Source organism: Falco naumanni, chromosome 2 (genome assembly GCF_017639655.2).
Source record: "Falco naumanni isolate bFalNau1 chromosome 2, bFalNau1.pat, whole genome shotgun sequence".
Classification (NCBI taxonomy): domain Eukaryota; kingdom Metazoa; phylum Chordata; class Aves; order Falconiformes; family Falconidae; genus Falco; species Falco naumanni.
In genome coordinates, this window is record NC_054055.1 from 99,491,575 (window position 1) to 99,516,193 (window position 24,619).

General features: G+C 34.0%; 1 protein-coding gene across 2 annotated transcripts in view; it reads left to right on the forward strand.

The window, feature by feature from the left end:
• The window catches only part of NLGN4X (neuroligin 4 X-linked), a 188,842-nt gene that overhangs the window by 102,703 nt on the left and 61,520 nt on the right, over positions 1–24,619 (forward strand). For both annotated transcript variants that reach the window (XR_005826201.1, XM_040582805.1), the window contains exon 4: positions 7,815–7,967. Coding sequence is in view for 1 of the 2 variants with exons in the window: in XM_040582805.1 (XP_040438739.1) it covers positions 7,815–7,967 (153 nt within the window). In the remaining variant the exon portion in view is untranslated. The remainder of the gene's footprint in view (positions 1–7,814; positions 7,968–24,619) is intronic.

Consider the following 24,619-nt stretch of genomic DNA (forward strand, 5'->3'; position numbering starts at 1 on the left):
CAGAAGGGCCAAATCCATTTTCATAGTGATAATGTTCACTTGGTGGATTGGAATCCAAGGCTAAAATTCATGTTTCTGTGATTTTTCATATATGAGGAAGGAAAATGTCCCAACCGTGAACACCTGCAAATAAAGCTGCAAAGCAGAGGGAAACACTAGTCTGTGGGGCAAGCAGTGGTTGCAGGCAGGGAATCCTCCTTAGCCATAGGAGTTTCCAAGTCACATTTCCGTTCTGTCTCCTAGATTAATGACTTCAAGTGAAACCTTAAGCTGACCTTAGAGACATAGCAAGTCTTTTATTTTCTGATGACAGGGAATATCATCTTGTTGAAGTTTCAGGACAAATTAATTAACATTTTTAACAAAAAACAGGCAATGTGCTTGGAAAATTCCGATTTTTCCTCTCTTTATAAGATGTTTCTGGAAGCTTATAGTCCGAGATGATCTATATAATTTTTCTAAGCAATGCCTCTGAGTATCTGAAGTGGTTTTGGTGCTACTGAAATGATTCCAACAATAACATTTCTGTTCTCTTCAAACAGCTCAATACCAACATTATTGCCCACATGGCTTGTACCAGAAATCAAGACTCAGGGAAGTAATTGTCCCCCTGTACTTGGCGCTGGTGGGGCTGCACCTTGAATACTGTGTTCAGTGTTGGCCCCTCACTGCAAGAGGGGCATAGAGGTGGTGGAGCATGTCCAGAGATGGGCAATGGAGCTGGTGAAGGGTCTGGAGCAAAGTCTTGTGAGGGGTGGCTGAGGGAACTGGGGTTGTTTAAACTGGAGAAAAGAAGGGTCAGGGGAGAACTTATCACTCACTACAACTACCTGAAGAGGTTGTAGGCAGGTGCATGTTGGTCTCTTCACCAAGTGATAAGTGATAGAACAAGAGGAAATGGCCTCAGATTGTTTGAGGGGAGGTTTAGATTGGATATTAAGAAAAAATTCTTCACCAAAAGGGTTGTCAAGCATTGGAACAGGCTGCCTAGGGAAGTGGTTGAGTCACCATCCCTGGAAGTGTTTAAAAGACATGTAGATGACTTAGGGTTATGGTTTAGTTGATAGGCTTGGCAGTGTCAGGTTTATGGCTGGTCTCAATGATCTAAAAAGATCTTTTCCAACCTAAACAGTTCTATGATTCTATGATTCTAGGGCTAGTACCCACAGTACGAAAAAAAATTCATTGTGGTAGAAACCCAGAAACCCAGTGTGAGAATTCATTGATGTAATCCATTTTATCAGATCTCAAAATGAATTTTAAACCCCCTCAAATTCAAGAACTTAGTTATAAAAATATATTTACATTACCAATAGACAAATGAAAGATTGTTCCACAATATGTAAGAAAAATAGCATTCCCACCCACATTGTAATTAAATGCATTTTAGAATTATATTAGGTTGTTGTGAAAATTGGTTGCTCCATGATTTCTTCAAGCTTTGAAAAAGAAAAAAGAAATAAAGTTTAATTCAAGAATTGCAGATAAACTTCTATCACATACCTGTGTCATGTGATATTTGTGTCTCATCACATCTAGCAGCATGGTGTGGTGACATTTTCTAAATTCTCATTACATTTCTGTTGTTCTTTCTGAAGTACACTAAACCATCGAGGAAGAACATTAAAGAGAAAATCCTTGCAATTTGTTTTTTATATATATATGTTCATATATATATTATATGTCGGGGAGGATAGTAGCTGAACTAAAATGTTTTTAGAAACTTCTACTTCTTTCACTCAAAATATAGTATATGTCGGGGAGGATAGTAGCTGAACTAAAATGTTTTTAGAAACTTCTACTTCTTTCACTCAAAATACTTCAAATATGCATTACAGCCTAAATAACTGCACTTTTTTTTTTTTTTTCCTACAGGCACAGTATATATGAGGTCACAGTGATTTTTTTAATTCATGGGAATTTATTTAATTAAATTTAATCAAATTTAATTAAAAAGTTACTTTTTAATTAATGGGAATTATATGTAGTAGTTGATTTTATGTTTGACATATGATAATAATTTTTTTCAATCTAAAAAATTAGATTACCACCTCACTGGGGGAACTAAGTTCAAAACTTCTAATATTATCTGCTTTCAAACTTGTGTGTACGTGCATTTATTGTCTATAAATATTGATTTCCCAGTATTTTTTTACATGAATCAAAAATATTTTAAGGGCATTTTATGGGTAGAGTACTTGGTTTATCTAAATACAAAATTAATTTTATTTGGGTAGCACCTGGGAAAGGAGTCATCCTTCATTGGGCTAAAACTAACCTTGAAAAATGAAAAAAACAAACTTCAGAATTTAGGTGGTGACTGAGATTTAAAGCCTGTATCTAACATTAAAAAAAAAAAAAAAAAAGAAAAAAAAAGGTAGATTAGGAAAATCTGTATTTCATTGTTAGTGATATTTTACCTAGTTAATTATGTACTGAATATATATATACTTGAATGTACTAATGTACTACATATACAGTAACTTGTGGACACCTGCAATGAAGATGCAGGCTTTTTGTGGTCTCAGATGGAGTCTCAGACACTGCTTTTCACATTTTGACTCACTAATCACTGTCACTGCACATGTAATAGCAATGTTTCCAGAAAATTTCTATAGAAAACTGTATTTTGTCTGTATCAAGAAGACAAAGCAGTGCACAGAACCCAAAACTATATATGTTAACAAAACTTAAGTACTTTAGTAACAATTAACCATATTCTGTGACCACAATCATAGACATATTTACATGAAAGCTTGAATTTTGAGGGATATAGGGATATTTTAAATAGAATAAAAGGAAGTAATAAAATAATTATTTTAGATGAATTTGAAGTCTCCGTCACATAATCAGATGTCATCAATAAACTCATACGTAAAGAAGTTAATAAAGTATACTGTTCTTTTTCATTATGTCTTAAAAAACAAACTTCCAAATAAAGACTGTTCAGGAACAAAATGGTTAGTGGTTGACTTAGACCATTTTATTTATTTAGTAACCATATTTCATTTCTAAACTAAATTGGAAATTGAGTTTCCTATTCATGTTTCACTCTTTATCAAGTAATCTTTTACATTACAGAGAGATACTTGCTACAGGAGTAAGCACAGTATGATGAAACACTGGGTGCAAAGATAGCTTGGTGTGTCTTTTTTTTTTTCCCCCCTTTTTTTTTTTTTTTGTCAGAAAACAGAAGTGTTGCCTAAAGAGAGGGGTGGGGAAAACTATGTTTATTTCCTCTTGCTCCTATCAGCAAAAACTATGGCATGTATGAATGAACATGTGTGTTTATATTTGTGTGTGTTTGTGTGTGTGCATGTATACACCTCAAAGGTATTTGAGAAAGCATATTGAATACCAATTAAAATGTATTCTTTACTGAATCTTGTAATAAATAAGTACAAGTTTTTTATCGTGGTAAGTAACTGTTTTCAGGTAATTTCTAGGGTTTTCTAAAGAGCATGAAATGTGGTATAATATGAACCAAGGCTACTTTTTCACCTATTTCCTGTCTGTGATTGACTTAATTTTGTTTCATCTTTGTTTACAGTCTACTGTTTTAAATATCTTTTTGCCCGTATGGGAAGCAAGATTAAATTTTAAGGAGGTCTTTATGGTTTGTCTTGGTCCATTCAAGTTGTGTAAGAGTCAATGATAATTTTGTTTGCATTGTTTCCATCTAAAATTCAGGTTGTGGCTAATTCTTAGTAAATCCTGATAAGGATGAATGAAATGTTAATTCATCAAAGATAGTGACTGAAGATAATATTTCTTCAAGGTTTCAGAGCAAAATGAAATAAATTGCATTTCTTATGTAGAAACCATAATTTGGTAAATTTTTTAACATACTTTTTTGGTTTATATTATTCTTTTTTAATAGCACATTACTTTTGTTTTTGCAGAAATCACTTTTAACTGAAGTAACTGCATTGTCACAGAATATGATACATTTTTTCAAATATTTTCAATTTGTTCTTCTTGACATTTTATGTTTATGTGCGGTTTGCATCTTTTTTTTTGTTTTTCAATATCAAATGTAACAGATTTTGACATTTTTGTTACATTTTTTTGTACTAGTGGTTTTTTATTTTTTATTTTTGAGAACCTGCTGTTTTTGAATTCTCTTTTTTCCCTTTATTCTCCTCCTCACAATGATCCCAGGAGCCAACACAAAGAAAAGCGCAGATGATATAACCAGTAATGATCGTGGTGAAGATGAAGGTATTTTTTGTTTTTTCAAAGCTCAACCCTGATGCATGAACATAAACTTTTTAATTTTTATAATAATTATTATTATTATTGTTATTGTTATTATTGCTGTTATTTCAACATGAATTTTAGTCCCCTATTTGCAGGAGCACACTTCTGTGTGCTTCTTTATTTTGATCTTTATAAATTACTTTCATTGTTTTTCTTTTTAAAATCCAAATTAGTATATAGATGACTGCGGTTTCTCTGTGGCATAGGTGTAAAGGTTGTTCCTAAATCTATGTGAAGTGAGTAACACAAATGTTATTTGAAACTACGTACTTCCCCCCCCGCCCCCCCCCGCCCCCCCTCCCCGTTCTTTCTTAGGTTGAGAAAATGGAATTTAAAAACATGCATGTGCTCTTTCCCCTGCTACATATTTTGTAAAACCACCTGTTTGAAATTCATGAAAAAAACTCACATATATCCTTCCTTTCACTTCCACTGTTTCCCTGGCACACATGTTGTACATTGATGCAGTTGAATTGTGCTTTGTTTTTGCTATTTTTTTTTACTTATTAACTGTTTTCTCACAGGATGTGGTTTATTTCAGGACACAAAAATAAAGGAAGCTGTTGATATTGCTTTATTGGTTTTTTTCCTGTAATCAGCTAGCCTCTGAGATACATTTGTTCTGACTTGAACACATTCCCACGGAAATCAATGACAATCGTTTTCATTGACTTCTTTCAGAGTTGGATTGGATTCCCTGAAAGGAAATGTTAAAGTTCACAGTGAAGTACCCCAAAAAAGTTTTATAAGGAAATATTTTTTTCTTGCCTTGGCACAGCAAAGCTGTTTATGATGCACCAAAATAGAAAGAAGTCATGAAATCCTCCTCTATTCTCACCCTTCCTTTTCATTAAAGTTACACTGAAAGTTTATTTTACTTTATATATTTAACAAATTAAGAAAAATATTTTCAAACTAATGGTGAAGATAAGAACCTTGGGTAGTTTACTGGTCTGGTTTTGGAGCAATGTGTTCCCTAATCCTGTCCAACCCAAAGTGTTACTCCATGCTCTTTTTCTGTTTTCTGCTCTCTGACATCAGTTCAAGTAACTTTGAAACATTTGTCCTCTCTGTTCTCCTTAGAATCATGCATATTGCAGTGAGGACACTGTCTCCTCTTTTCCTGGGAGTTCAGCTCTACTGTAGCTACTCTATCCATATATAAAATACTGTCATAAAAAATTCTGGTCTTTGATTCACACTGGTTGCCCTCTACTGTGCCACCTTAATTGCTGAATTACCCTATTTCTTATAACATAAAAATGTTGTGCAGAATACTAAAAAAAATTACTCTTTTTCTGAATATCACCTTCCTATTTCTGTGCAACGTTTTTTTTTTTTTTTAATGATGGTATCATAATTTCATATTCCAAATTTTGTAATTAATGTTAAAGCAAAAGATAAGTAAAAATCAGAACCAAGTTTGCTTTAAAAACTTGAGCTAGCTATTGGATTATGGATACATTAATATTCAGACTGCTTAAAAATTATAAAATGTTAGGGTTTCATGATTAACAGGGGCATCCACTTTAGATCTAAGCACATAAAGCATGAAGCTAATTTCCTTTATGTTGAAGCTAATCATGTTCCCATTGAAGGGGAAGAGGAAACCTCCCATTGACTTCAGCAGTGAAAGATTCAACCCTGAGGTAGAACTATGTAATAAAGAAAGATTAAATACAACAAATCATGACTTTGGAGAGAGAAGGGAAAGGTAATTCAGTAACAGAAACAATTGTGTTAAATAATTGTTGCTTTCATTTTTGAGGGCTTAGCTCTGTTTTCACAGAAGAAACAATTTCATGTACTTTGCTGAAAATGGTGAAGATAAAAATATATCCACTAGAATCCACCTCATTGCTTTATATGGTTTGTTCAATGACTGCATCACTCTTACAGTCATAACAATTAAAAAATCTAATCACAAAAATTTGTTCTGCTGCTCAAGTACAACACATAAAGTTCAACATGTAAAGTATGTATCTTTTTACGTAAAAAAGGTGGATTCTATGACAAGCCTTGAACTCTTGACAACTAGATGGGTGTACAATGGAGCCTGAACATACATTCCTTGAACTCAGCTGACAATTTTTGATATTTAAGTTAGTGCATACACATGAGTAAAGTAAAAGTGAGCCATAGAAATATGACCAGTCAAAATTTACCTTTAAGTATGCTCAAAGTACTTCCACATACACAAAATATTATATATGTGGTATCTTATTGCTGATCACATTTTTGGTATCTTAGGGTATTTCCTAACACACCTGAGGAGAAGGAAGAGTTTTAGAAGGCTTTCAAAACCAGGTCCCCTAACTCTAGGTATTTAGCTCAGCTTTTTCTTCCTCCAATTCCCTTTTTCACTGTTCAATATATAGCTATTTTACTCTAAAGAGAACAGTACTTTTGTTTTGTTTTAATCCTGGTTGAATACTCAGACTGCTTTCCCTTATATGCTGTACTATATGATTGAAAGAAGTGCTCCTATTCCACATGCAGATACACTTAATTACTTGCAAAAGGTGTGTATTTCTAACAGCAGCTTGCTGAATTGCCCTCTGCTTTTTAAAGAAGCTTAGCCCTTGTTCCCTCTATTTCTGTAGAGAACATATGTTCCTAATTCAGGTAGTCTGAACCATTTCTGGGATTAGGCCCCTCAGTTTTTTGTTATAGAGGGAGAGAGATGAATCTGGTCCTAAATATGCCCCAAATCATTGATCAGTGCATCTTTATAACTCATTCTGAAGTATAAAAATATTTATATCAATTTCATGTAACTTTCTTTTAGAAATAAAGATCCTGCTGTTTACTTGTTTGAAAGTAGGCAAGAGCTTTTCTGTGTATACAGAAGATCAGTGATACTGTTAAGAAGCATTAATTCAAGGCTGTTATTTAAGGCTTAGCTACCATAACAAGGAAAAATACAACACAAAAGACATAATTTGATTTAAATACAAAGTTCTGGGCCATGAATTCACATAAATTCTCTTTGTTTTTTTAACTCCTAGGATATTTGAAAGAAGGAACAGTTTACTATGTTTACTTTAATCAGAACAATTTGATTTTGTGATATTATCTCTTACTGAACTATTGGGAATAAAATTTCAACAATTATGTCTCAGTGAGGAATGGTAAAGTGTGGATCATTATTGTAATTTTATTATTAGGTGTACAGATATTTCTAAATTGACATATACATGAATCAGAATATTCTAAAACCAGACAAGATTATTCCATAATTTGATTTTTCTATTTAGATTTTTAGACACTTATATTCAAATCAAATCCCTTGAAATATTGAAGGCATTTCAAGTGTTCTAAGAACATTTCAGAGGAAACAGTATTTGAAGTAACCAAGAGAAATAGTCATACTATAAATATTAGGCTTATAGGATGATCCTGAACTGTGTAAGTTAGCTGATTAAAGTGGTGGTGATGACATTGAAAACATAGGAAATAATTAAGAATATTTTTAGCACTGTTATAAATTGCTAATGCTGTATTTCCTTATTTTTTATTACTTTATTATGTTTTCCTTACTTGAATTTTTTCAGACATTCATGATCAGAACAGCAAGAAACCCGTTATGGTCTACATCCATGGTGGATCTTACATGGAGGGTACTGGCAATATGATTGATGGGAGCATTCTTGCAAGTTATGGAAATGTCATTGTTGTCACTCTCAATTACAGGCTGGGAGTTTTAGGTAAGTGACTCTTTTTTTCATCACCAATTACATAGAAATATTTGGTTGCTTAATTTATCCACTGATCGATCATAGATCCTTGGGCCAGTTTTGATTTTAAAAGAAAACATTCTTGCTGTTGGATTTTGAATTATTTTCAATATTTTATGGAAACTGGGCTAGGTTACATTCCTTTTTACAGCTGCCCTCACCTTAGACAAAAGTGACTGGATATTTATAACGATGTTAGCGCTGTTTTATGTTAAATTTGTCATTAGATCATATTTGCTCTTAGCTTAGTGATTTGCTCACAATTTACTCTTGGCTCAGCAATTTGTTCACAACCTGCATCCTTTTCTTATTAAAATCTGTTTGATTCCATGTAAAAAAAAAAAAAGGAAAAGTAATCAATAGTGAGTACTCACCAGTTTTAAAACAGTTGGTAATGTTAGGAAGAGGGTAAATATTACTATTTTCCTGTATTTATTATTTTTGTGTGCAAATTGTGGTTTAGGGCAGAAGATGTAGAGGTAATACAGACAAAACAGGCTATATGCACTGATGAAATTTATGTTGCAGGTAATATGGGTCAAGAGGTTTCAAAAGTAGTGTAAAATTATCTTCCTAAATATAAGCAACTCCATAATAACAATTTATTATATTGAGAGAAATTAATACTTCTGTGTTTCAAACAGAACAAGATATGCATCTTCTTGACATTATATTCCTTTGTCAGCGTTAGATTGAATAACAAAATAAGCTTCAATCTATAATAATAGACCAAAAATCTTTCCTGTCTTTGTGATTCCAGCTCCTGGATGTTTGCATGTATGAAGCTTTTCACCAAACGAAAGTTTATTTATTGAAGTTCTACTTTTCCATAGAAAATTAAGCTAAAAATTTTCTCATAATAACAGATACAAAAAATATTTTTTATCATAATGAAAAGCAGATAGTTTCTATAGAATAGCATACGGATGGCTCAAATACTCATATTTCCAGCATGTTAGATATACAAGCTAAGGTATAGTAATTTTGTTTATGTGTTTTTTTGATTTAGAATGGCTTTTACAAAGATTTTTAATCTTGTTTTTCTTGATAGCAAACCTGTTCTGTATTCTTGGCATATACTATTTTGGAACACAGGAAACTTATTTTCCTGAGTTATCTGTTAACATGGTTAATGTGTTTCAACAATATTCTAGCTCACCAGAGTAAAGAGAATCTTTTTCCTGTCCCTGGTTTTGACTTTGGTTTAAATACAAAAGAGTATTTTTTCTACGATAAAGTCAGATTGAAACATAAAGCTAGGAATATAAAAAGATATCTTGGTATATTTATACATACAATCTTTGTACTCATGACCACCCCCAAAGAAGAAGAAGAAGAAGAAGAAGAAGGAGAAGAAAAAAAAAAATGAAAAAGAAAAAAAGGAAAGCAAAACTGTAACTAAAGAACTCCAGACTCATTTAAAAAAGAAAAGATTTGTTGTTGTCAAAGAAAGTGTATACCCAGGAATTTGGTAATAGATGTTTATCTGTAAAAAAGGTTATTTCATGGATCTCTTAAAAGGTTTTCTCTTCGTTTCTTAAAACTACCATTGTTGAAGGATACAGATGGTTATAAGCAATTTAGTGTTTCACTGTCCAGCTGCTTCATATAAGTCTAAAGGAGAAAATGTAATATTTGAATTGATTAATTCCTATTTTATGTATTTATATTGAAAGAAAAAAAGAAGAGAAAAAATGCTATATTTTAATATTGTGGCATTTAGGAAAAAAAGCACAATACAGAGGCATTCATATAAGAAACTAAAAAGTAAGAACTTTGAGGATCTTAAATGGATTAGGAAAAATGTAGTGTTTTATTTAGCATTAAATACTCCTGAACAGAGGCAAATGTAACTTTTGAGACACTATGGAATTTATTCTTTGTTATAGAAGGTCTATGTCTGAATACCAGAAGACATTCAGAATATGCCTATAGCACTTAAAAATTCAGAGCAGTTGTGTTTTATGAGCATATTTCATTTTTTTCTTCATGGGTAAAATGTAAATGTGATCCTTGGGAGCTCATTAGGTTCTGCCTAGATATTGGAATGTGGTAGGTGAATTCCACCTTTTTTTGACTTACTTTGTAAGTAAAGGAAATGAAAGAGAAAACACAAATTTATTCAGTTAAACAACCATATGGAAAGCAAACATGATTATACATAAAAGTTAAAAAATTAGTAGAATTATTATGCCATACAAGTTGGCAAAGAGGCTCTTGCATCAGTTAGTGAATTCCTGCAGAGTAGGCCCAGTCACTGGTAGAGTGGGCAGCACTACCCACGTCCATGCCTTGCCTTCGTGAACTGCCACACAAACTGCTGCTGCTGCTGCCAACTGATGCCATCTGTGTTTGCACAGCCTGCTTGCAGTGCTCCTGGTGGCATTCCCCAGGGGCTGGTTATATGTGGTTTCCCATGGTTTGAACTGGCCTCAAGGACTGCTGGCGCTGTCTCATTCACCTGTCTTTCTTGCGACATCTGTCTCCTGCTGGCTGGTACCTCCCCCACCAGCATCCCAAGGGTGCTGAGGCCCCCGAAATCTCTTCAGACATTCCCTGGGGACCTGACAACCCTCAAAATGCTCTTGGCAGGAGGCTACTGCTGCTACCACTGTTATCACTGCTAGAATCAGCTTTCAGAATTTGGAAATGCATCTTCATGGATGAGGGAAACCAAAAAACGTTAGGGACCTGTTACTTTACTTGACTATCCTTCACTGAGTTTGACCTCAAGAAATATCTATACAGCTATGAAATATGTGTCAAGGTAATAGAATATAAACTATATGGGTTTCTTTTACTGCCTTCTGATATAGTATAATTTTAGTTATATTTGAACAGTTCTGTGACCATCCTACAACTTAGTAAAAATCTTATGATTTGAAAAGACTTGGTTTTAACACACAACACCTCACCCTTTGAATTTTAAAACCAGGTTTTCATAGGCACCATAAAGACAAGGATTCTCCATTTTTTGTAGGTGGAAATCAAATTGCCTGTTGGCTATAACTGAGATACTGAAAATTCTAGTCTCAAGTTAACCAGAAAGTAGGCATCCTAGACAGACAAAAAAACAAAAAACAAAAAAAAAACAACAAAAAAAAAAAAACAAAACAAAAAAAAACAAAACAAAACAAAAAAAAAGGCTTTACTTGCTGTAGCTGTAACATGGTGACCTTCAGGGCTATAAAACATTTTAACTGAATGATAGAGACAAATATCTTAATCTCTGTCTTTTTTTCTTGCTTCTGGCTAAAATATAAACCTTTAGATTGTGCACTGAACAATATTTATCTCTAAATCCAGAATACAGAAGCAGCACATCTCGTCTCTCTGTCTTGGAGGACTCCAGAGCTGCTCTGGGAATATGTACCTCATCTCTCTCTCTCTCTCTAGCACCAAGGCAAAACAGCAGACAGCTGGGCCCAAGACTTTCCAGCTTTTAAATTATCCTTCTTTATCCTTTGAATAAAAGTACTTCTGGAGTTATACTTCTTGAGATTTCTAGACTTGCAAGCATGCATGCAGTAATAATATGTGTTGTTGATGTTTAGAAAGCCATATTTTCCCTCTGAGTATAAGTTTGCATTTATCAAAATATATTCCATGGATAGGATACTTTTGGACAATAACAAAAAGATTTAGCTTTTCCTTTTGCGTATTGTGGTGTGCGCTATTCAAAAGGTGGCATGCTGTGGATCTGTGCTTAATTTCTTGGGCACTTTAGGGTTTGGGAGAATCCTGCCTCTGCCCAGCTCAGCAGTTTCTGTTTTGACTCATGCCTCAACACAATGATGACTGAAGACACTGCTGCAGTTAGATGAAATTGCTAACTTTTCCCAGTACAAGGCAGTGCTCTCGTATCTTGGTAAATTCAATACTGTAACCCACATTAGTACTAAATCCCACTGTCTCCCCATCCACACCCTATGCTTTGAGCACATGTAGGATGATAGTATTTTTTATAATAAAATTATTTACCAGTTGAGTTGAAATTTCAAATTTCCCAAAATATTTAAGGAATAATTTAACTGAAATGATGGAAATTCAGCAGAGTGGGAAGATATAGCAAAATAGGTATCCTAATTCAAAAAATGTTCTAGTATTACAGAAAATGGTATGGTTTGAACAACCTGACTCACTGTCTAGGTACTACTCAATTCCTCTTCATTATCTACATTCTTACTTTTCATGGATATGCTTTAAGAAGAAGTAATATCTTTCCAACCTAGCTATAAACACTGTTTTAGTGCCTTTTTCAGGATTATGTTGGCAGGAAAAATACAGAGAGCGATTTATGTTTATTATTGTTTTATAGTGACATGACTTGAATTGTCTGTCTCATGGTGAGATTTCAATATGCTGAATTCCTGTCTAGCTTGTGGAACAGTAAAAATTAAATCTGACAAATCACCCTCCCTCAAAAACCAAACCAAAACAAAACAATAAAACCAAAGCCCTAAAGCCCTAGCACAATTTTTTTTATGCAGTTAAATTCAGTTGTAGTGATATGCACTTTGAAGAAAAAAAATCTTAAGCAATCTTAAAAAAGTTATCATATTCAAATATGAATTTAGTGTTCTTGTGTGAGCTATTAAAAGCAAAGTCAGAGATGAATTCTAGAAATATGAAACAGGTATTTTGGAAGCTAGAGTTAAATGAAACATCTACTGCATCAAATGAGATGCACCCAGAGTTCAAAATTGTAAAATTGGCTTAGCATTTCCAAGACCACTATTGCAGTTAAACATTTTCCTCCTCTTAGAATCCCAAATCATGCAGATAAGAATAGTCTATCTCTTATCTGTCTCCCTTTTTGGCAATAAGCATCCATTTTAAGTACTCTGTCTGAAAAGGCTGGACTTCCTTTTAGTAGAAATTATACCCACATGCAATTATAGCTCTCTATAAGTGATCATATTAGGCAGTGTAATATAAATCAGAGTTCAGTATGCAAGGAGGCTTAGTACTTCTGCAAGTTCCTGAGAACCTCAGCTTTCTTTACTTCACTGAGCACCTGGGTTGCAAGTTAAAACATCAACACACTGAAACAGTGTATATCATAAATGAACTGTTTAGTATTTGACTGATCATTTTAGGTGCCTTCCAACTGAAGTATATTCTATTCTGCTCTATCCTATTCTATTCTAGTCTATTCAGTGGTAATCAAAGTAAGTAGTATATGACCTCATGAGCCAGATTCTTTCATACTGGCAGCATACAACAGTCTAAAATCCAGCTAATTTTATCTTCACTAGTGTAATTGCTGTGGAGAATGACTGTATTTTAAATTCAGACTTGCAGCTATTTGTTCACTTTGTGCCTTCAGACAGCCCTCCTCTACCTCCAGTGTGTGTGATTCTGCTGGAACAGCAAACTTAAAGGTGATCTGCTGGCAGAATAGGCCAGGAGTAGTAGATTAGTACACATGGGAATGACCCCAGAGCTGGAGAATGCTAAGTAAATCACAATTTCATGCTTACACAAGAAAAGAGGTTTATTTAAGCTCAGTTTAGCTCATAGTGACTGTTTGCATTGCTGAAGCCAATGCAAACTTCACTACATTGCCTTACTTACATCTCTAAGCTTCATGCAAAAGATTTCCTGGCCGGTTTAGTCCCTGGTCTGTCTTCTTAGTTGGCCAATAATTGTTAGCTAATGTCAGTTGTCATAGCTGGTTTTCTACTTCAGTGGAACTCCCAAATTCGCAGCAATGACACATAAGTGTTAATTTCATTGCTATCAACACACTTTTGTAGACATCAGAATTATGTTATTTTTTCAATTATTTTTTTTATATCTTATCCTTTCCTCTTACTTTAAATCTATTGTTAAGTCACAGAAATTCTATTTGTGCAAATGCAAGGTGATAAACTCTGTCACTACATCTTCTGTTTCAAATATCAGAAGCAACAAGTGCATAAGTTAGTGTCATCAGAAGCTATGTGTACATTCATAGAGTTTGTAACCTTAGATACATTCCTTTCATAGTGTGAGTACACAGTAACAGTGTGATTATGTCATACAATCATAAATGTACTTAATAACTTGTTTTACTCTCATATGGCTTACTTTTATAGCATCTGAACTCCCAACAATCTTAGACAACTTCTATATAATTCTGTAGTCAGAGGCAAGCATGGACATTCTTGATGTGATTGTCAAAACCAAACTTTAGCAAGAACCTTTTGACAGAGAGCTCCTCTTACCTAAATGTAACAAAAACTGCTTCCTCCAGGCTTGATGGGTTGACCCATCTGACTAAGCTAGTACAGTATGTTCTTAGAAAACAATTTTTATCATAGCCTATATAGTCAACCAGAACAAAAAGATACAAGAAAATGTAAAAGAAGTAAAAAGGATATGATTTTTACGCAATTCACTGAGTTTTGGCAATTCACTGAGTAAGCAGATGCTTGTTCATCACTCTGAGTAAACTTACTTATTTTAAGAACAGTTTTTGTTACCTAAGATTTATAATATATCCTTTCAACAAGTTTATCCCTACCATGTGTGAAAAAAATACAGGTCTGTTTTTTTAAACCGTATACTTATGCTGGTATTTGGGCAGTGCAAGAAGAGTGTCCTGATTTCATAAACATCTTCATAAATTATGAGTAACGGCTAGGTGTTCTGTCTCTTTTTGAGACAAATTTTTGTATTGATGTTCAAATATGGATAGACTACCTGAACTTTAGATGGGAAACAGCAAGGACTTGTATATCTTAATAACAAATATGTGAAAGAAACCAATCAAAAGTTGACACTTTAAATAAACATTCTGATTTTATGCATTAGCTACTTCCAAAGGAAGAATCAAAGGCACACAGTGCTGCATGGATAGATATAAGCATGTGTAACATGCAGTTTTGAAAATAAGATAAAATCATTGTTTTACAAACTAAAAAGATATTTTTAAAAAAACATTCTGTGAGGTTGCCTGTGCAAATAAACTACAGTGAAAATATTAAACATAATTGTACAGTAAATGTAACTCATTCAAATCTCTAGAAATAATTTGAAACTCACAAACATTTAGACACATTTTGGAGAGGTATATTTTTATGTAATTGAAAGTTTATTTGATAAAGATTTCTGGACATTATAAAGCGTATATATACAGTGAATTGTCACATTGTCTGATGGTCAAAATTCTGATTTCATGAAATATTTTAGCATTAAGGTGGGGTTTTATATAATACATATAGTTTGTGAAGATTCCATAGTTGATCAGCTTACACAAAAGATGTTTTTATAAAACGTAAAGGACTTTTTTCTGAATCTTATGTAAAAAATGTTGAATCTGTGTTCTCTATTTCTTCCTTTGATATTTTTAATTCCTAATGTCATTACTGATACTCTAAAATATTTATATTAATCAGTGACCTATTGGCACTAAATGTTAACATGCTATGAGGTAGTTCTAGGTTACGTAGTTTACATTTCCTAGTATTGCATACATGTGGAAGCACAGCAGTCATCATTTGAACATTTCTGGCAACATCAAGGTAAGTGTGACTCCATCTAGATTAATCTAAACCATTATTATGAATAAAAATGTGACTATGAAAAGTAACATTTTTTCATAGTATGTATTAATTTAGTTATTAATTCAGTAATTTCTTTTTTTCCTCTGTAATAACACTGACAAGAAAGTATTTCCTGCCATGTCATTTATTTTTCAAATATCATGCTTTTAGATGATTTATCTGTATTTTTCTGTAAATTCCTAATTCCTTCCTTGAAATTGCATGGTTTTATACTTATTTGGGCAGTAATCATTCCATACGAGTAATATGCCTCTTAAAGAGGGTTTGAAGAAAAACAAACAGGAATTATGATACCAGAACTTGCAAACAAGCAATAGTGAAAGTTTTTACTTTAAAAGTAAGAAGTCTTGACCATATTAGGGTTTTTGTTTGGGTTTGTTTGGGTTTTTTTGTGTTTTTTTTTAGACTGAAACTATATTTAACTGTAATTTCAATTCACTAGTACTGAGTGGAGATTTTGCCTGAAATTTTGCAAGAAAAGATCAGTTAGGGTCAAAGTCTATCCTCACATATACCTACAAGTAGGCTGACTGAACTAAAAAGCTTGGAGTATAGCCTGGCACCTATTGTTCATTCTTTTTTTTTCTAATGCATAGATTTTATGTGCTGTTACAAAATTCAGAAATTAACTCAATGACAGTGATAACTTGGTATAAACCTGAAAGTATTGCCTTACTGTCATTGTCTTAATTGGTGACAAAATTGTAACAAACTATTGAAAAAAAACTGAGATTAAGCAACAGTCACTGTAAAAGGATAGTTAGCAAAAGACAGAAAGTGATTTTAAAGTTCAAGTGAAGATCGAATTTCCTGCCACAACCAATACAGTATGTACTGATTAAGGAAAAAACCCAACAACTCTCATTATAAAACCTTCCATTTATTCTTTGTTATTGACAAATCTATTTAAATCTGGAGTTACAGTTGGTTTTCTCACAACTACAGAATTTCAGTGTAAATTCTAAGGGGAGAAATGAAAATTACTGGTTTCTCATGCTTCCAAGGATGTGCTGGCCTGCTCTGCAGTTTCTTTCAAAAATCTCATCTTGCAGAATTGAATGACTTAATAAATTATCCAGTTGATTTTTCTTTTGGGTTTATCTAAGCCTGTGTCAAAGCAGGCAGCTTGCAGGGCAATTTGTGGTAGGGATTTAGAACTTACTGGCCACACTGTGGTTCTTTTTCTACCCTATGCAACTAGTATTCCTTTTTTCAGGAGTTAATCTGATTAAAGTTTGCAGTTTTGGGAACTCCAAATGAGGCTGGACGCAACACAGCAGACTGGAGTGCATATCATAAGGCATGTAGAGCTCAGTTTGCATTTGCAAGTGACAAGCTGCTCTTAGCAACTTGCATGAAAGCTCATTTCCAGCTATATTTTGTAAAGACTTACTGGCAGCTGTCAAGTTTCTTATTAAGGCTGTTATAGAAATCAGATGCTGCTTAGGTTTGCTTGGTATTTTCCTTTGCTTATACCTTGTGAACAGTGATAAAAACTCTTACAAAAGCATAAATTATATCAAATTTTTTGCAGTTAAGGAATTATATTGTCCACAAGAGAAATGAAAAAATGGTCGAAAGAGACCGTAGGAAATCTGAAACACTCTTGGATCTGTGCAAGAAATCTTTGAGTGGAAAGGCAGGACTTCTTCATTGTTTTCTTTTTCTTCATATTCTGGAGAACCAAGTCAGTCATAATATTTGGCTCCTTTTATAATGCTGTTCATACCTATGGGCTAGATCCTGTGGTGGGATAAATCATAAGGACTCTACTAGATAGTGGCCATAATGTCAATTTCCCGCTTTTTTTCCTTTTTAAAATGTGTTATGCAATATATATACTTTCTGTCAGCTTAGATCATAAGGATTTTATTCACTGAAATCTGAAACTTTACACTTAACTTCATGTCAGTCAAAAGAAGGTGAAAGGTTTGGAATGCTTTTATATAAGAGAAAAAACATAGGGGAGAAGGAAGAGTCCATGTGTAATTTTTTGTCTTAACATGGATGTAAAATATTTTCACAATATTTATTAGATTCTCAGACCTTAACAACTCTAATTTAGAGAACTGGGCCGAAATGCAACGATGATATAATGATAATATATGCATTGCTTATGTTGTAGCTTACCATAGAAAAAGAACTGTGGATGAAGTTCAAAGTGCATTGAAGTCAATACAAATTTAGTAGTCAACTCAAATGGGTCAAGCTTTTGATGCATTTAGTTGCTTCATTTCATAAGAAGCCACCAGCATGAGAGGTTGTGCTTTTAAACAGAGTTTTGTACAGTTTCCTCAAAAGTATAAATACATCCTTTTAGTACTGTTACAAAGATTGTGGCTGACTAAAAGGAATAAGTGTTAAATCTTGCAATTTTTTCTGAAGTCCTCTATAATTGCAGGGCATTGCAGTATTTTATATAGAAATTAGAAGGAAAAAAGTGTAAAGTATAACTCAGTCTAACCATCCCTTGGAAATGAGCCTAATGAACCTGATAACAAAAGCAGAATGGCAAACGTGTGTGTGAGGTAGGTGATAATGTCAATATGCTCCTCACGAGGAGGCAGGGGAGCATTATGCAATCATAGCGTTAAAGTGGCATGATTGCACCAGGCAATGAGATGTAGTCTTGTAAGGATAGCACAAAACAAATGCATTGTTTTGTGAATTATTTCAGACCTCCATGTCATTCCTTGCAATCACAGATCGACTGGCATTGAAGGATCAAAATGTGTTTACTGCTTCACAATACCCTACCAAGTCTCAGCTCTGTTGTACTAGCCACTGTATGAATATACAGTATACCGAGCTAAAAATATGCTCCTTGTGTGTTTTTTGGGGCTTCCGTTTCAGAACAGACAATTAATTTTTTGCTTTAATAGCTCCAAAAGCCTATAAAAGGTATCTGAGAATACTGAATGAATAAAGCTTTTCCTGGTGATGGATGTTAAGTGCGTTCTTCAATAGATATCTGCAGGTAAAGGTTAGCAGCTGAGACAGGCCATCAATTTTCATCTTTTCACTTCTTTCTAATTGAAAACTATGACTTCCATTTACGGAATCAAAAGAATGGGTTCTTTTGGCATTCATTAGTGCCAGGTCTCCTTCAATAGCATGGGTTCATTTAGAGCTTAAATTGATTAGAAAAATGTATAGCAATGTAAGATCTAATAAAATTACTAAAATTACTGTTGGAAAAGCTTTTAACAGGCAAAAAAAAAAAAAAAAAAAAAAAGAAAAGGCTTCAGAAATTTGTACTTTTATTTTTTCCCCCACTTCCCACACCATCTGTGGATTGTATTATATGTTTTGCCTAAAACTAAATACCTTCTTTGGGATCTGGGAAAAGGTAAAATAAATCGTTATACTTTAACAGAACTTAAAGAGAAAAGAATGAAACCAGAAGGAACGTAGGTTTCTTCACTGATACAATGTTAATTGGCATAAAATCAGATCTTAGACATGTAAAGAAAATCAAAATCAATCTTTGTAAGTATGCTGCATAAGTTTGTGTTTTCATTTCTGCTAGGAATTTTAAACCAATGCATAACATTTACTCAGGTATGTGACTACTTTTGAAACAATATCATAAGTATGGTTTTTCACATTTCATTTGTGTTCCATGTACAACAAATTATATCTGATTGCAAATATTTGTGCTAAGTGAAAATATTTTTATGTTTGAAAAGCAAGTATCTACCTAACTCCACCATGCCTCTGTTATAGTCTTGTCCATAACTAATTGAGTTTCTATCAAAACCCATTTTAAACCAGTAGAAAGGTATCAAATAGTGCACTGATTTATATGGAAGGTTGTCTAGCCCACAATCAGTGCCAGTTTGAGATGGATTAATTATGACAAAAATTTCATGCCCATATACTTTCAATGGGATTGTGTTTGTCTTAGCAAGACATAATCAGTGAAACTTTTGTTCTGTTGACAGTCTTTTAGGGAGAAATACCACCATTAAAGCTTTGTATCTTTGGTACAGATGACCTAGTTACTGTAAACTTTTAGGAAATTTGACTGTGAAGCTTCTTAACTTCTGTATAATTTTCCTTTTATCAAATAAATATCACTAGAATTCCTGCTTCTTGGACAGAGCAGAAAAAAAGCCCAAACCAACCAACCAAAAAAACCCCATTCTCTCTACCTATCATTTTTTTTTTACTGTGGGAAATAGGAATCAATCGCATTCTGCCCTAGGCTCTCAATTGTTTTTCATCAAGGACTTGGATTAGTCCTTGATAAAAATACAAGGAATTCAATTCTGAATATCCTTGAATAAAGAGTAGCTTACAGATATTGTGCTCCCAAAATAGAACAGGGAACAAGCTATGACTCATAAGGTCCTAATTTCATCTCTGCTTTTCCCTTGCTCTTGGGACAAATTACATTGCTTCATTTGATGACTTCTCAAAGCAGTGAAAGATTTCTCTTTCCTTCTAACCTGGATTACAGGCTGATAAATGGGGCAAGTATGTTTATTCATAGTAGTAATAGGAGAATAATTTCTTTTCTCCATACAACCATAACCAGAATCTTTGAGTGTGATTATCCAATTAAATCATAAAGTCTCTCAGGAAGGAACCATCTTTCTTATGATCAGTTTATCCAATGCAACAGCTGTCTCTGTCTGTGACTGCAGCTCCTAACTGTTAATAGCACAGAAACTGTTAAAAGTATGAGAAAAAAAGAACTTCCTTTCTGTTGTGTATGCACTAAGAGCTGTCAGAGCATGATCAGTCAGCTTGGCACCAACAGCTCCAGGGACTTCGGAATGGCTTTGCTCAAACACCTCATAATGAAGGTACAATAAAGCTTCCAGCTTGCAATCTGCCTCCTTGGACCTTATGACTGCATCTGCTTGTGTAGATGCACATGGTCTCTATGATGCCAGACTCACCAATTTTTTTTTTCTTTCAGAAATGGTCTCATCTTCATTTGCAAATGCTAAAAGTCTGTTTTCAAAGGAAAGACATTTTAATCACTTATCATAGTGCATGGAAATATTTGCTGCTTTTCAAAGTGCAGAGTTTAAATTGCATGGTTATTTTATCAGGAAAGAAAAATGAGGCCTTTGTGAAAAACCTATGGACTCTCATATATTTCATAGAATAGAATATTTCAGTTGGAAGGCACCCTGCAGTGACCATCTAGTCCAACTACCTGACCAATTCAGGGCTGACCAAGAGTTAAAGCATGTTATTAAGGGCATTTTCCAAATGCCTCTTAAACACTGATAGGCCTAGGGCATCAACCACCTTTCTAGAAAACCTGTTCCACTGTTTGACCACCCTCTGTCAGTAAAGAAATGCTTCCTAATGTTCAGTCTAAATCTCCCCTGGCAGTTTTGAACCATTCCCATGAGTCCTGCCAGTGCATCCCAGGGAAAATTGCTCACCACCTCCCTCTCCGCTTCCCCTCCTCAGGAAGCTGTAGAGAGCAGTGAGGCTGCCCCTCAGCCTCCTTTTCTCCAAACTAGACAAGCCAAAAGTCCTCAGCCACTCCTCATAGGACATGCCTTCTAGCTCTTACACCAGCTTTGTTGCCGTCCTCTGGATATGTTCAAGGACCTTAACCTCCAGCTTTTGGCCAGCTGGCTGTGCTGTCTTTGATGCCCCCCAGGGTGCAGGTCTTTCTCTTGGCTACTGGAGTGCACTGCTGAGCCTGCTGTCAGCAGTACCCCTAGATCCCCTTCTGCAGGGCTGCTCTCCAGCTATTCCTCTCCCAGTTTATACTTGTGATTTTTCCTAGGATTTTAATCAAGGCCCAGTTGAAATGCAACCTAGTTTTACTGACATCTTTAAAGTGCCTACTGAAGCCAACTAGCCATGCCTCTGTTTGGTAAGAAAGAATCAAACTTTGCTAGTCTTCTACTTTTCTATAAGGGTTGCTGATGTATTTTAGCTCTTAGGCCCCCTTATGAAGTTATTTAATAAAAATATACCCATCTATCCTCATAAAGAGTATTTTTATTAAAACTCAATAGTTTGCCCCATGACCTTCAGAAAGAATATGTACATGGACAGCATTTATGAGAAAATATTCTAGAGATTTACTTCAAATAGTCTTCTGAAAGAGAACATGTATAAAGAGGAAAAAATCCATTGTGCATGCCTACTAAAATAACACGAGCTTGAATTATTATTTCTTCTTCATAACTGCATTCAATATGTTCAATAACCTGTGGGACACATTTTTCTCACATACATGATGAAATTCTCCTGCTGTTTAAATCAATAGAAGTTTTACCTTTCAATTTAAGGCATCCAGTTTTCACCTTCAGATTGCTTTCCTTAAAAGGCAACATCTTCTCTTACTGCAGAGACAGTCTTCCTTTCATTTTAATAACTTGACTCTGACATTTGCAAAGATAACAGGAAGCAAATCACTCAGACAAAGAAGTATCTCAGTCTGGTAATCAATTACCTATACAGCTGACTCATCAAGGACAAATTGCCTGCATCTCGGTATCGGTCAAAATATAGTACCTGAAAGAATATATTAAAATTCCTTTATCTGGAAACATCTTCCATGTTGTCTTATTGAGGAAAATGTACATTTAGAACTTACAGAAGTTCTAAATTGGTGACATTTTACCCTTTCCACTTTCGCCTCCACCCCCCACCCCCATCCCCCACCCGAAGGCAGTACTCAGTGTGCATGACATTAATATACCCTGCCTAAGGGAAATCAGACTCATGGCTTAGGGGAATAATATATAGATACTGCTTTAGAAATTTTAATGAATCATCTATGCAATTTTCTGTTTATAACAAGAAGTAAATAGAAGACAGGATCAGAAAAATAAGAAAGAGCAACGTTGGTCAGATATTAGTATTTTTAGTATGTATACAATATAATCTGTTTTATTTAGGAAACAACTGAGCATCTTCCCTTTATTTGTAAAATGAAACATGCTTACTGTTGTTTACAGGAAAAACAAGACTGCACAAAAAATTTCTGAGCAGGGTCTTTGTTTAGTCTCACTGATCACTGCCACATGGTATTTGTTAACAGTGTAATTGATGCAGGTTGGTTCAGCAGAAAGTTCCTGTACTCAAGACTATGATAACAGAAGTTTACTCAGCATGCTGGTAGGCAAGTTGGGATTTTCTGACTTTCTGTTTTATATTTTTTAAGGACAAATGCAGGATCAGCTTGAACTACAATAATATTCAAAGAACTACATCCAATTCAGTGTGCTGTAAGATTGTATTCTACATTGGTTTTCCTTGATACTTCAGGAGAACTAGAATAATTGATCAAAAGGACAGCATCCTACAAGTGGCAAGGCTGACTTGCAGATGTTAAACAAATTTGGTTAAGTTGCCTGTAAGCAACTACTTGTATTTTAGCAACTGTGACATTTTACAAAATCTTACAAAATATTCAAAACTACATTGGGTTAAGGTAGGGGTTTTGTCCATATAACTTTAATCCTGAATACACACATTCTTTTAATGGCTAGGAAATAGCATAGTTCCCTTTATGTACAGTCATGGAAGACAATAATCTGGAATATTTGCAAAATACATTTAGCATGATGTACTGGAAGGGCTATTAGCACCTCAGCTTGGAAAAAAAAATGATCAGGCAAGCGCACTTGCATATAAAAAATACTTTTTAGTTTTCTTGAATGTCTTGTGAGTTATAGTTTAGGGGGTAACCCAGAGTTCTGAATATGACACACAACAAAAGTTATTATGTGTTTACTTCTATTGCTTTATAGTGATTGTGAGGTAGAATATAATTAAATAGCTTCAAATAACATTTGCTTTTCAAGACAAAGTGTTTGAAAAAGTTTATTTAGGCCAAACTCTTTGAACTTTGTACATCACTCAGGAAATAAGGAATCATCTTAGCTAAAACTGTTCATTTACTGAGCTTCCTCACAGAGAAATACATATGTTTACTTTGAAGGTAAACAGTAGCGAGAACATAGCAAGAGGAAGTAACTTCTTGAAGACATTCAGAAGATCAATGGTGAATTCAAGAATACCAGTCCCATTCTTTGACTCCTAGGCTAGTATGTTTTGTAATAGGCAATGACTATTTAGAAACAGCTGCTATAGACACCTTTAACATGACCAACACATCAGGTATGAACAGACTCAATTTCTGTTATACATATATAATAAAATACACACAAATGTAGTATGTTTATTTTACTTTTATTAAAAGGATCCCTTTTCTGTGATCTTTTCTGAATATTTAATTCAACAGGAAACCAGTGTAAGAGATTTTTAGTTTTTGTCAAGAAAAGAAAATACACTCCTTAATGTAACGGAAATGGAATGTTTTTGTCTGCCTTTCCCCCTTCCTGTTTGGTTACTGAACAGAAAATGAAGTATTTGTTTGAACCTACACAGTTTATTTTTCAAATGGTTATGCATAAGACTGGTGCTTATCTGAGAAATGAATTTACAAAATTAATTAAAATTAAAACTAAAATTTAAAATGTGTAACTAATACCACACTTTTAAATAATGGGCCTTCATTACTTAAAACTATCATACATTTTTTTAATTGAGAAAACCCACAGTTTTGGAGAAATTGCAGGTGTGACTGTTACATAATTTCCTAATAAATATCCTCTAATATATAAAGAGCAACATTACTTCTGGAAAGTATGGACCAGTTAAGAAAACCCCAACATTTGGCATATCTCTTCTAGGCCTAAGTGGTAACATATTTTATATTTTTATCTTTCAGTATATGTTAATGCTGCAAGCAGAAAGTATGGTTTGCAGATACAATGATTATTAAAATACTGGACATTTTAAAGTATGATGATCTTAAGAGGCACAATAACAGAGAGGTATTGAACAACCTATTGACTGGAATGTTAATTTCTTCCTATACTGTTTTTACACACACACACACACAACCCCTGAGTTTTACCAGTTCCCTAATTTTGGCTACAGTTGAAATAAGGTCAAACATTTCTAATAGCAGCTGTTACAAGAAATATCTTCTTAGGTGGACATTTCCCTAGGGCACCGACTCTTTTCTGTGTCCTATAAAATAGGACTTTTCCTGATTAAAGTAACACTTTAAATATTGAA